Source organism: Micrasema longulum, unplaced genomic scaffold (genome assembly GCF_059751315.1).
Source record: "Micrasema longulum isolate JH-2025_06_02 unplaced genomic scaffold, ASM5975131v1 h1tg001801l, whole genome shotgun sequence".
Classification (NCBI taxonomy): Eukaryota; Metazoa; Arthropoda; class Insecta; order Trichoptera; family Brachycentridae; genus Micrasema; species Micrasema longulum.
In genome coordinates this window covers 62,954-77,403 of record NW_028278975.1, presented here as the reverse complement: position 1 = coordinate 77,403, position 14,450 = coordinate 62,954, and the positions used below count along the sequence as shown (strand labels likewise).

At 33.4% G+C, this 14,450-nt stretch overlaps 1 protein-coding gene across 1 annotated transcript in view; it reads left to right on the top strand.

Annotated features, from left to right (window-relative positions):
* Positions 1-11,877: 11,877 nt before the first annotated feature.
* The window catches only part of Kua (Plasmanylethanolamine desaturase Kua), a gene marked incomplete at its 3' end in the record, with an annotated part of 65,180 nt that continues 62,607 nt past the window's right edge, over positions 11,878-14,450 (top strand). Inside the window, exon 1 of the mRNA XM_088237893.1 lies at positions 11,878-12,734. Coding sequence (XP_088094019.1) covers positions 12,500-12,734 — 235 coding nt within the window. The remainder of the gene's footprint in view (positions 12,735-14,450) is intronic.

Below are 14,450 nucleotides of genomic sequence, written 5' to 3'. Positions count from 1 at the left end.
GAAAATTTGACATTTCTAGTCCACAGATTAATAGAACCCTCTTCTTTTTTTTTACTAGAGTGTTCTAGCCAGTGTGGTTTTAATATTTACACACGTGGTAGTAATATACGGGGTTTTTTAGGGCCAGACCGTGAAACTTCAGAGGAATATTCCTCATGGTAAACTTTAAAAAAAAATCTTGATATTTTTTTTCCAAATAGTCATTTCAAAAAAAATAATCTCAAAATGCAGTAAATTCTTAATTTCTCGGACATGCAGTCCCTCCACAAACCTCTACCCCTCTCCTACCCAGCCACTTCCCTTGTCCGCGTCTGGTGCGTATCGCTTCGTTGGTCAAATACGTTTTTATCGCAAAAAAAATTGACGAGGAGGAGTAGGGGTTTGCAGAAGGGATACTAGTCTTAGAAATTAAAGATTTATTCCGTTTTGAGGCCTTAATTTTTTTTAGTAACTTTTTGGAAAAATTTTATAAGGATTTTTTTTAAAGCTTATCATTAAAAATGTTCCTCTGAAGTTTCGCGGTCTGGCTCTGAAAAACCGTGTATTATGTATATACAAGTTGGCGTGTTAGTATTTAATATTTAAGCCGAGTGAACGCAGTTGAAATGCGATCTCTTAGACAAATGTGTGGAAAATCAATGTATGACAGGGTTACGAATGATGAAATCAGGCGAGAGTGTAAATCTGAGTCAGGTATAATTGATTAGACTAAGAAGAGGTTTCTGAGATAGTTTGGTCATGTAGAACGAATATATTTTTACTACAACTATCGTCAATTACAAAAATAATGTTACTTTTTTTTGGCAATTTATCGTATGAAGGATGATTTTTTTTAATTTTTAATTTTTTTTATTAAAATTTTTTGTTTTTTTTACAATATACATAAGAGGCAAAACAGAGTATCAAAAAATAAAGGATAATTACATGGCAATGAAATACATATTAATAGTAAAAGAAAAAATCCCACAAAGGCATGGCCTTTTCGTGGGTAACTTATATGTATGTATATGTAAGTGTGTATGTTTTCATATGTAAATTTATTAAATATTTTTCTATGTACCCTATACCTATGTTGGTACATTTCCTGATTTTTACTTATTATTGTATCTTTTAGCTTTTCTTATGTTATCTTTAATTTTAATTAAATTTACATACTTATGTTTCACTGCTGCACTTGGATGTAATTTCTAATATATGTAAAAGCCCGTAGGGCGTGTAAATTAATAAATAAATAAATAAAATGTTAATGAATTTTTGCTCCTATAATAAATAGACAGTTATAATCTTTTTGAAATAATATACATATATAATATTTCTGCCATCCACGTTAAATTTTTTATTTAAATTTGGATTTTTAAAAGATCCAAGAAAGAATAACAGCCTCACAAAGAGTTCACACTATTCTCACACAGAAATCTTCTTATATAATGAATATTTATTACATTAATTATTTTATTATTATAATTACGAGGTGGACGATGTGTAGTTGTTGACGCGTTCGCCTACCGTGCTTGAGGTACTAGATTCGATTCCTGGCAGGATGGACGTGTAATATATTGGTTTTAAAGATGGATCCACACAACAATATTTTTTTGTTCTTGGACTGACCCCTGAAGCATAAGGGTGATCACCTTACCTTACCTGCCTCGTATCAAAAATTATCAGGATATGCTATGAGTAGATGAGATGTACCAAATATGGCATACAACCCTAATATAAGATGAAGGTGTTTCTCAAAAACTTAGCAAGTACGCCCTCTATTCCTCTATAACCCAGCATATCCACTTCCTTACCGACTGACCAAAACATGTGAGTACACGCCCAGATACCAGACACAACACAAGCGCCAGAGAAAATGATTGCGTTTAAATTTGTTGTAACAGAGAGGGAAAACATTTTTGAGAAAGGATTTTTTTTAAATTTATTTTTTTATATATACGGCCTAAAGCAATTACAACAGTTACAATGAAGAAACATAAATTGATGATGATGATGATCTAATTATCTCATAAAATAATTATTACTAATCTGGTACATTATGTGGAAAATGGGCCGTTCGGGTTCACTTTAATACTAATACTACATAGTATTTTGATAATAATCGGACGGGGTGGTGCTCTTAAAACAAATATTCTACCTGTCGAAAAATACAAAAATTAATCAATGTTTGAGTATGTTCCAATGCTTGCAGACTGGCTGGATTTCCTCCCTAGGGAGTTATTCATATTTAAATTTATTTCAACAGAGAGAAAACATTTTTGAGAAGAGAATATGGAAGTCTAGGCATTTACAGGGCTTATGACCTGTCATTGGCTGGTTTAAGTGGCTACTTTACACACTGTGTAACATTCACCATTCTCCCTACGTTTGAACATCCACATTTCCTCAACTCTTCCATCTGGGCAGAATGGTGAATGTTACACAGTGTGTAAAGTGGCCACTTAAACCAGCCAATGACAAGTCATAAGCCCCGTAAATACCTAGACTTCCATATTCCCTTCTCAAAAATGTTTTCCCTTTGTTGAAATAAATTTAAACAAAAATTAATCATCCAAGTTATATTAAAATAAACCGTCTACTTTTCCCACTGACCAATTATTTAAGAAATTTAGGGTTTTAGATAAAAAACCGTTATTTAAAAAGAATTGTTTACTTCAATTCCATAAGTACAACATACATTTGTAGTGTTTCCTTAGAGTGTGTTATACTCTAATGAGTGTTTCTATGTCACAAAACATATGGGTACGCGACCTTGAACAACTGGTAACATCTTAATTCTAAAATTAAAAACAACTACAGCACATTATTATACTTACAGACGAATATTTTTCTTTGACGAAATGAACAAAGGAAATAAAAAGTGCAATCAGGAATACAACGTATTAAAAAGTTATATTCATAATTCTTTTTTGTGACTGATTGAAAACACCGTATATTTTTTTGCAATTAATATGTTAATATATATTGAAAACAAAATTCACAAATTATCGTAGGACGTCACTCCCATTATGTACCTACACAAGAATTGTTTTTTTCTTTTACGTAATGGGAAACATACGTGTATTAAATTTTATAAAATTTGTGTTTAGTTGTAATATATTTACATACATACTTATATTTTTTATCTGAATAAACTAAAAAAAACATATTAAACGAGTGTTACAAGCCAATAATACGTGTCCGCCTCGTAGTCAAGTGGTAAGGGATTTTCCTTCCATGCAATAAGTCTCGGGTTCTATTCTCCCCATAGATGACGTGAAATTTTTATTTAGCAATGTGTTATTACACTGGAATATTTTACAGTCCCTGGATTGTCATTTGAAGAAGGAGACTGATCAACTTTCTTTCATGTATCTTAAAAGTTATTAAGATGCGCTGTGATTGGCATTCCATTGACATTTCATCAATTAAAATGTTTTATTAATATTTTTATTTCACACGTAAAAAGGGGTTCACAGAAATAATATATTGATGGATATTTATTTCCACGGAAATCGAGAACCATAGTTTACGTCTAATTATTTACAAAATTTATGACCTGTCATTGGCTGGTTTAACTGGTTTCTTTACGCACTGAAATTCACCATTCTGCCTATATTTACTAATAGTACTATCATGACAATTCCCTGTAAGGGTAGGAGAGAGGATGGACAGCCACAGTTCTGATTTAATTTCCAAGTTTCTTCTACATATTATCGCACGTGTTCTTCGGTGGTGACTGCTTTTGTCATGACGAGCTTGAGATTTTGGTTTATCTGACTATGCCATGTCTTTCTTGCCCTTCCACGTACTACGATACTATTTATTCTCACCATATATAGGTATGTTTTACGATTCTTCCGTCATCCATTCTTTCTACGTGACCAAACGATCTTAATAAGCCTTTCTGAATCTTATTAATTATATATACCTTTCTCAGATTTGCACTTTCGTCTGATTTCATTATTCGTAGGATTATATTGACAGGATTGTCAGATATCTATTTCTCACACGCTCGTCTAAGAGCTCGCATTCCGACCGCGTTCACCCTGCTATTATCCTTCCTCTACCGGTTTCATGTTTCACTCCCAGACATAAATGTCGGGACTAAAACTCCGTTGTACACTGTATTTAAGTATCCATATTTCTTCAATTTTTGCCTTTGTTGAAGTTTGTGAAATGAAAGAGCTGAAACTTTTAAGTATTAGTGTCCAGTCACACATTTTATATAAGAAATATAAAATTAACAATGTTTTAAGTTTGTCCAAAATTTTGTAGACATGGACTGGATTTAACCCCCTAGGGAGTTGTTAATATTAAATTAGAACATAACAACATTACAATATTACAACAGAGAGGAAGAACATTTTAGAGTAGGGAATATAGAAGTCTAGGCATCTACAGAGTTTATGTCCTGTCAATTAAAAAATATTTTCAGGCGTTGCCCAGTATGTAGGTGAAATAATTCAATCAGATGAATCAATAAAGGCTTCAGCTCTTTAACTTTACGAACATCAACATTGAAAACATCCACCACGTACCCGAATCCGTTTTAAAGATTAAATGCCTTTCTTCGGATTCACTCATACAAGCAAGCAATTTTTTTGTTTCATTACGAATTGATTATATTTCTTCCTCTACTAACCAAATTTAGTAAGGATAGCGCGAAAAAATATTTACATTTACAACTTTTAATGTCACTTTCACTGCGATCGAGGGGCCCCAACAAGTCCCACCTTTGAACCTTCCCTTCCGCAAACGCAGAAAATGCCCTCAAGTTGCTCCTATTTGCCACTAGCTAGGCACATCAAACAGCGCTGCTATTCCGAACGCTCTCGCGGCCGTAGAAAACACTTTTATCTCGCGTATTTCGTATGTAAACATGCGAGATAAAAGCGTTTTCCACGGCCACGAGAGCGTTTGGAATAGCAGCCCAGGTCTCGGCACATTGCTCAGACTACAAATCATCATGTCCCTTTCCGTGTCCAAGAGTGGACAGTCCCACAGAAGATGGGACGCTGTCACGCTGGACGAACATCAACAGATGGACGAACTGAAGAAATATAGAAGTTCAAATATAGGCAGAATGGTGAATGTTTCACAGTGTCTAAAGTGGCTACTTAAACCAGCCAATGACAGGTCATATTCTTTTCTCTGAGATGTTCTTCATCTCTGTTGTAATATGTCAATATAATATTTTAGTTGTTTTTGTTTTCTCTACTTTTCATAATCATTTCCTTTATTTTATTTTATTTTTTTGGTTAGACTGTAAGAGATTGCCAGTGGCAATAAGTTCGCCTTTTAACTATATATATGCCTTTGTTTTTATTATATTGTACGTAGGTATCACATATTATTATCATTATTAATACATAAATTGGTTTGCGAACACTCCCGACATTATTTTTTAAAATTATAGTGTCTATACTAAACTTCAAGCTTTTATGCATTTGATAAAGAAATCCTTCATTACTTAGCAAGGCCGCATCATTTTACTATTGCGACGTAATAAATAGTATTTATGTATGGCTTATTTCAAAGTTCACGTCGCAATAGTATGACGCGAATAATATTTTAAAAGGAATATTGTGAGCAACTAGATAGTCATTTTCTACACACATACGTATGTAGCTTTGATGAAAAATTAATTTGAATGTTGCGGACAAGGACATTAAAAGAAAGAAGTTTAATTTTATTATGTACCCCACCTGCCGCCATTTTAGTCAGTAAGTTGTCTGTCACTTTTCCCACGATATTAATATTATTTTCCACTAAGTACTTTTCTGGGGCACGCCTTCTTTCATAGCTGTTAGACACTTAATACTGAAAAGCGGGTGGAGATCCTTGGATGAATAAATATATACCTACCACACAGTCCGGGGATTGCATCGCAACTATCGGAAAACTTAAAACATTTTTATAACAAAAATGACCTTTAAAACAGCTGAATTCAGTTTTGTTTTTAAAAAAATAAAATAATATACATAGCAGGGACGTGCGGTGGGGTTTTTAATTAGGGACGCAATTCCTATAAAGATAATTGGTACATAATAACATACACTGCCCTTAAGAAATTAAGGGCAAGCTTTATTAATTGATTTAAATGCCTTGTAGGCTTTTACATATGTAAATATAAAGACAGACATGTATTTTACACAAAAGTAGCAAAAAATTAATTAAAAAGAATAAGAAAAATAAAAAATATATAATCTTATATATGGGTAAAAAATATATGGGTATACATGTTGTACATAATATATTAAATATATATTACAGTGGAAAGAACAGAAGTGCATTTTTTCCTATCAGTTATATTAAAATAATCTTAAAATTAGGAGAAGTTAGAAAAATAACATAGTCCTATTTAGGAATTAAAATTTAAAGATAATAAATTGATACACTACCTTTTAAAACTCAAAGGTGTTATATTAAATATATTTATATCATTTGCGTATTAATTTGCAAACGCATGAATTCTCCTTATTGGCAAAGTGTGCACTATAGTTGGTTGTAGATACATTTACATAGAAGGGTTTATTAAATCGGGTAACCCGGTCAGGCACTCGCAAGTTGATTAGTTTTAACAGTTGGGAACAGTCAAATACTGAATTTAATATTTTAAATAAAAATAACAAATCATTAAGTTTTCTTATATTTTCTAATGTTTGTATATTTAAATATTTATTTAAGTATGTTTAATTAATATGTTCAACTACAATACCTAACTTGAAATTAACGCAACGAAAAGATTTATGCTAAACTCTATCTATATTATTTATATGCATTTTATAATATGGTGACCATAACCGAGTTGCTTTCAAGTTGTCTACGTACTAAAGCAACATATAAAATTTTCATTACACAATTTCTGATTGTTCACAACAGAAATCCCAGAGTTTTCATGCTTTTAAAAAAAATAAACAAATATTTATAAATCATATAACACAAAGTATTTTACAAGTATAATACATTGAATTACATTCCCAGGAGTTACAACAACTCAATTTGGGACATAAATAATATTAACAACAAAAAAAACACATCTTGAGAACAACAAAGAAACAAAGCAAGTTTAGCTTTATAACTAAATATAGCACAACAATATATATGCCAAAAACCCTCTCTTATATAAGCAGAATAAATATATATAAAAAAACGCTTTGAAAAATGAAGAAAGTGGTGAATCTACTAAGGGAAATAAGGTCGTTAACATAACATGCCACGCAGACGATGCAGCCATAGTGATGATGAGAACATATCCATCTCAGTTAGTAAACATCTGGATGCCTAAGAAATGTCGTATGGTACGATTAATACGTGATTATTGGAAATATGATTCGGATTTACAAAACGTGTGTCACACCATTCATGGTGTATACAATAGAGGCGAGGATAGATAGAGAGAAAAGAAAAATACGAAAAACCAAGCAGAAAAACTAAATAGAAAAACTAAATAACTCCTAGAATGTCAGAGATGAAACTACTAAGGGAAACCCAAAGAGGCAGAATCCGGAGTCAAGAAGGATACCCAGGGCATAGTGAATAGATTATGGAGAGATTACGTCTTTAATTCTAGTAATGGAAAGTTCCAAAATCCTTATACCACGGCCCACGAAATATTTGTTATGTTCTATTATATGTTTAATGAAGTTTAATTTTTCTTCAAATATAATCATATAACCAAGATAGGTCATTCGGTCACTCACTCTAAATTTAAATCAATATAGTTGGCGGGAAAACGAATTCCCACGCGGGTGCGGAGCGAGAAATAAGCAGAAAGAAGAAAGCCCTAAGGCTTCTACGATATAGTGGACTGTATTTTTAATTTTAATATATAAATAAGTGAGTATCCTCGATATGCGGTATGCAATGTCAATCAGTCACAACCCCAACAAATGAAATGGATCAGGAATAGAAGCCACTAACCTGGTTCATTCTTGATGGAATTGCGGTAGTCCGACTGGTCAAATGCAAGCGGCACCACCACTAGGACAGGCCCCCGACCTGGAGCTGAACACTGGTAGTTGGTGGAAACAAATGGTGGTGCGGCACACGTTTGGCAAAAAAATATGCGATACGAGGTCTTGCTGTGGCAGGTTATCAAAGGATACTGGAGGTGGGAAGTGAACAGTTGTTGTGGGTACAAGGGATATTGAAGTGTGACAATAATCGACAAATGCACACCCTCATAATTCAAAACTAATAATATTTGAAGATAATAAATTGACACACTGCCTTTTAAAATTCAAAGGTGTTATATGAAATATATGTATATCATTTACGTATTAATTTTGCGAATGAAAGAGTAAACGCAAGCAAAAATTAAAAATCCCCAAATCAATCACTTTTAAGGGATAGAGAAGATCCAAAATACCACCCCAGGAATTCAAGTTTAGAGATTCCTTCTCTTAGACATGCCGCCTTTCTAGGCTTACGGGACCTGTCTTCCCGGTCTGTTGGTCTTCAGGAGGTATTTTATTACCCTCCTACCCTCCAGCAAGCTGACGAGCATTCCCCTATCCGCCACCTTGGGGACGCGCTCTCTAGTTACAGACTCTCACGAGAGTTGTTTATACCATTATGCTATTCTAAACCACTTTCGTGGCACGAGAAAACAGTTTTTCTCGTGTATTTTGTATGCAAATATACGAGATAATACGGCCTCGAGAGCGTTTGGAATACCAGCCCAGAGCTGCATTCAACGATCGTGCAAATGCTACCAAAATGGGAGGGTACTCATTTTTGTTACATAAAAAAGGTTGTATTTTAAAATTAGCAATCAACAGTCGTTTTTGATGGATCCCAATAAGATTTTCTCTTTAAATTATTTATAATTTCGACCCATTTATTTATTTTCACTGAATTCTGGGGAATGCAAAAATAATATTAACTCGCATTCATTATATTTTAAACGGCATTCCTATCAGCGTAGTCCTGTAGGCAAGAAGAGCTTCCCAATTCCGCCGCTAGACGTAGTTTGACGTTTACAAAAAATAATATTAATTTGATTTATACTTCGTTAATCACTCATGAACAAATATTTGCCAATGAAAAGATACTAAATCCTTTTTACAGTGTTTATCCAAAAGGTTTTTACACGCTTTCATGACATAAACGGGCATTTTTGTTTAAATTCTTAACGTCGCGTCGACTACGTACGACTAAATACACGTTGAGCATGACTGAGCGTTTGGGCGGGCATGAGTTAAGTGTCATCATTTTTGAGGGCTCAGGGCATGTCGATGATGTGCATAATATTACGTAGGTACTTGAAACATTTGGCAACAGCGCGAAACAGTCGATAAAATCATTGTTTATGTAAAGATATTTTTTTTCAAGTACAACAACAAGCCACAAAAAGTTGCTTAGTGAGGTGTTTGTATTTACAAGGTTTATTTATTTTTTATGTGTCTTAAGTTTTATTCATGTGTACTTTTACAATTATATAAACAAAAAAAATCATGCATATTGAACAATATTTTGAGTTTGTCCAAATTTTTGTAGACAAGAACTGGATTCAATTCCCTGGGGAGCTGTTAATATTAACATATTACAACAGAGATGAAGAACATTTTAGAGAAGGTAATATAGAAGTTTCATAAAGATTTCAGCTCTTTAACTTCACAAACATCAACAGATGAAAGCATTGAAAGAATATAGATGTTCAAATATGGGCAGAATGGTGAATGTTACATAGTGTGTAAAGTTCATAAGCCCTGTAGATGCCTAGACTTCTATATAACCTTCTCTAAAATGTTCTTCATCTCTGTTGTTAATATGTTAATAATACATATTTATTTTGTTAGAAGTTTATTTTTGACAATCATCATCATCATTCCCTTTCCGTACACAATGGCGCATAGGGCACTGCATTGGTACACCAATCGCAGCGTATCTTAATAAAAAAAATTACATGGAGGTAAGATGATCAGTATTACGCTTCAGGTACCAGTCCAGAGACTATGAAATATTCTGGTGTGAAAACACCCTTTTTAATAATAATAATCATAATAATAAATCTTTTAACTGAAATATACGATGTAATACATACAAAAAAACAAAGGTATACACGGATAAAAGGCGGACTTATTGCCACTTGCAATTTCTTACAGTCTAACCAAAACAAAAAAAAATAATAGTAATAATTTCCAAAATAAAAAATAAATAAAAGATTTAAATAAAAACAAATAAATGATAAATTTTAGAAAAACACAAACAGTAAAAACATTACACAAGATTATGGTGTCTATTGTATATCTTAATGTACTGTATATATCTTAATGTACCTCGCTACCGCACCCGTCACACGAATCTATTTCTTTTCCATGTACCGACAGTTCGCACCAACTATGCACAGAACTCTCCTCCGATTCGGTTGGCGCGTAATTATAATGTATTTTCTAATAGCATAGATATATTTAACTGCAGTAAACCCGCTTTTAAAATAAGAATTAAAAAACTATTATTTGAAACAAATTATGTTTCTTTTAAAAAAAAATATTTTTACATTTTAAATTTAAGATGTTTCTATTCACTCGTATCAAACATACACTCATTTTGTTCATAAACCCACCCTCGCCCCCATATACACTCACACACATATTCACATACCTACCAAAACCACAATCCACTTACTTACCCACGCATCCTCACACACAAAAACTCGCACACATGCACTTCTACATGTATATATATCTAACTGGATAGGATTTTTATAATTGTATTTATGTGGAAAACTGATAAGGCTTAATTTTTTTATTTTTTTTAATAATCTTGTGTTTATTTTTTTGTATTGCTGTTGTTTTTCTGAATAAACCAAATTAAAAATTAAAATTAAACAAAATAGCTTACATGAATTGTATTTAATACATTTTACCATAGAATTAATAATAATTCAGAAACCGCATACGAGCATCAAACAGAAGGCGACTAAACTACTCATAAATGAGTAGTTTCACGTTTTGACCCATTAGTTTCTTTGTAGACGTCGCTCAGTACGCAACTCCTGATTTGAATTAAACTATGCCGTGTTGTGTCCTTTTAAAGTGTAGAAATACTGCTAGGAACTTAAAGAAACAGGATGGTATCACATTTCATGCGTAATTAGCAAATGAATGTGTAAGTAGAAAATACATTACTTAAAAATTGAATTATTTTACCATCTGTCAGATTGTCGAAGAAAACAAAATGAAATTTCGTTAGTGTTACCAGGGTAGTAAATTTGTTTACTCTACTTTGCTCATATAATGAGACAACTAATGAAAATTGGACCTCGGATCAAACGACGCTGTGGTGGACATTTGACCGACATTATCTTTAAAGTATGAAATATTATTTAACATGATATACAAATATCCGTATATGTTTTATATTTTCAGTTCAAAGTTCATTAATTCAATTACTCTTATTAAATTACTCTTTACTTGTCTAATCTGTTGTGTCAATCAATATTTCCGCGTGCACAATAACATTTTAGATAAATTAACGGACTGCTTTTTTTTACCTTACATTTGTGTTATGATCTTAATTTTTACAATCGTGCAACATTACGGGGCGACATCACGCATGCGCGAGGTGAAAGTGGGGCATAGTGGGGGAATTTTCGTACAAAGTCTGATGTATTCAAATATGATTCTACGGTCCTTCTGGACTATTCTTAATTCTATGCATTTTACATAATTCTAAATAAATATTTCATATCAAACATGTCGGGAATCGAGCCCGACACCTCTCGCATGGTAGACAAACGCGCTGACCATTACACCATGAGGCCGACAATCTGACAATCACCTGCTTAAAAATAATTTTGTCACTCATTATCTAATCACAAAACACACAAGATTATATTTATGTCACCGCAGGGACATTTCTAGTTTTGATTATATTCGTAAGTTGTACGTAGTACGTAGGTAACGCCTGCGCGAAGAAAGTCATCCGATTCAAATATCGAAACTCGCGTGGCGTGTTTTTATATTCTAGATTCTAGCCTCTTCATTTGCAAATGAACTTTGGCGTCGGGCGGGCGTCTATTTACAGAGCGCATCGCGCTTTCACGAACTTAAGTTGGGAAACTAGTGTCGTATAACATAAAAGTGTTGTGATTCATTTTATAAGTGCAACAATCAACGCAGGTTGGTGGTTTTATACCCAAGTGACAGTTAAAAAACATAAAAAAACAGTTGTTTTTTAAATTAAAATTGTTTCCGAATTTGAATTTATAAATTTGAAGTACTTATTCATAGTATTAAGAATTAAAAAACGTGAAATAAAGAACTTTTTACTTTCATTTTTAATCGTTTTGAGCGTTTTTCGTATCCCGTTTTTCCCAGTCATCCCGTGCGGGTAGCGGAAAAGCGTCAAGGGATCGGTGATTTTCGGGCCCGTTCGGCATTTTCCGGCACGTACCGCGTACTTTTATTGGTTCGGGATATCTGACATTAGTCCAGTATCGCGCAACCCTCGGTCCGCGATGGTCACGCCGGGCCGCGCGATGGCGTCGTAGCGCTCCGCGTCTCGCGGCATGGCGCTGCCGCTGCCCGTGTCGCCGTGCGGGGGCCGCGGGCTGGCGGCGCTGGTGGCGGCGCCCGACCGCCTGGAGTACGCCAGCAGCGTGGCCAGCACGTTCCTAGCCCCCGTGCGCTCGGAACGCCAGATCCTGGAGAACTCCATGGCGGAGGACGTGCCGGCGCCCCCCGCCGCCCGCTGGGGGCCCTCCCACCGCGGGGCGCGCGAGCTGGCGCAGCTCTACAGCCCTGGTCAGTAATAGAAACAAACTTGTATTTCATTTTTATTTTATTTTATTTTATTAAGATATCATCAGTAAATACAAAGAATATAAAATAGTACAAAGGAAAAACGAAATAAAACCAATTACAGATATTCACAAATATACGGTGAAGTGAGGGTGGCTGTGTGAGAGTGCATATCGGTGTACTAATGCAGCGCCCTATGCATCATTAGATGCGAAAAGGGAATGATGATGATGATGAGTGCATAAGTATATTTATTTATTTTATTTATTCATACAAATACATATATATTACAAAAAAGGAAAATAACATATCCCTAATTCTATGAGGCAAAGAGCCCTGTGTTGAGTTGGGATACATCATAATAGAAAGTGGAAGCATGTACATTATTAAATAAAAGCGAAAATTCAAATTCAAAATTATTACATAAATAAACATCTGAATATCGCAATATGTAAATAGTATACAATTGTAAGACATTGTGAGACATTGTGAGAATCGTAAATTAGCTCAATAGTTAAATTCTTATTAAAGTATTGTAACAGGAACATATAACATTTCAAAGGTGGAAATATGGAAGTCCATGCATTTACAGGGCTTGTGACCTGTCATTTGCACTTTACACACTGTGTAACATTCCCCAGTTTGCCTATATTTGAACATCCATATTTATTTAGTTATTAAGGAAATCATAGTCTTTTTTATAAATACAAGATACAAAAGAACAATTCAAAAGGGTAAGACCAATTACAGATTTCACATAAATTTATTATGAAAGGAGGAGAGTAAAAAAAAAAAACAAATTCTAAAATAAATATATAAAAATATAAAAATTAAATAAAAAGTACATAAAATGGAGAAGACATTGTATAGCTCCAACTCTACTTTCCTCCCCTCTCTCTTTGCTTCCATGAACATATATATTTCTTAGGAAAAAATAATTAGATGCAGGTAGTAGATGTACATATGAAAAAGTTAAAATTAAGAGATGAAATTAAAAGTTATAAGTTAAGCAGGACATAAATTCAAAATGTCTTTCACAGATCTGATAAAAATTCTTCAATTCTTGCATCTGTGAATTTCTGTGAATTTATAAAGCTGAAACCTTCATTAATGGGGGTGAGATTTATTTATTTATTTATTTTATTTTATTCCTGCATAATGCCTACAATATGTTTATATGATTTTCTTTCTTCACCTTCATAGAGCACAGGTCACTCCATTAATTACTAAAAAAAAATGTTTTGTAGTAAATGAAATAAATCTATTTTAAATAATCATTATTTTTATGCCGACCAGTAAGAAATTATACCGGAGACATCTATTGCAATTATTGAAAAATAAACTACTCGTATTACAAAATGCTATTTGAATATTTTTTGCAATTTCCAAAACATCTTGGTAACGAAATTTTGCTTAAAGGAGAGAGATACGTAAAGTCAACCTTTTTTTATTATGTTCAAATTTTGTAGACAAGGACTGGATTTTACTCCTAGGTTAGAATGGTGAATGCTACGCATTATTTAAAGTTATCACTCTAATCAGTCAAAATAGCCCTGCAAATACTTAGACTTCCATATTCCCTTCCTATAAATATTCTCAATACATGTCAATGGAGGTAAATTATTTTATCAATATACTTTTTCACTTGAAATAATTATAAAACCTTTCCTCTTTTCCTCTATATTTCATTTTCCCATTGATAACTAGTTTTATATTAAT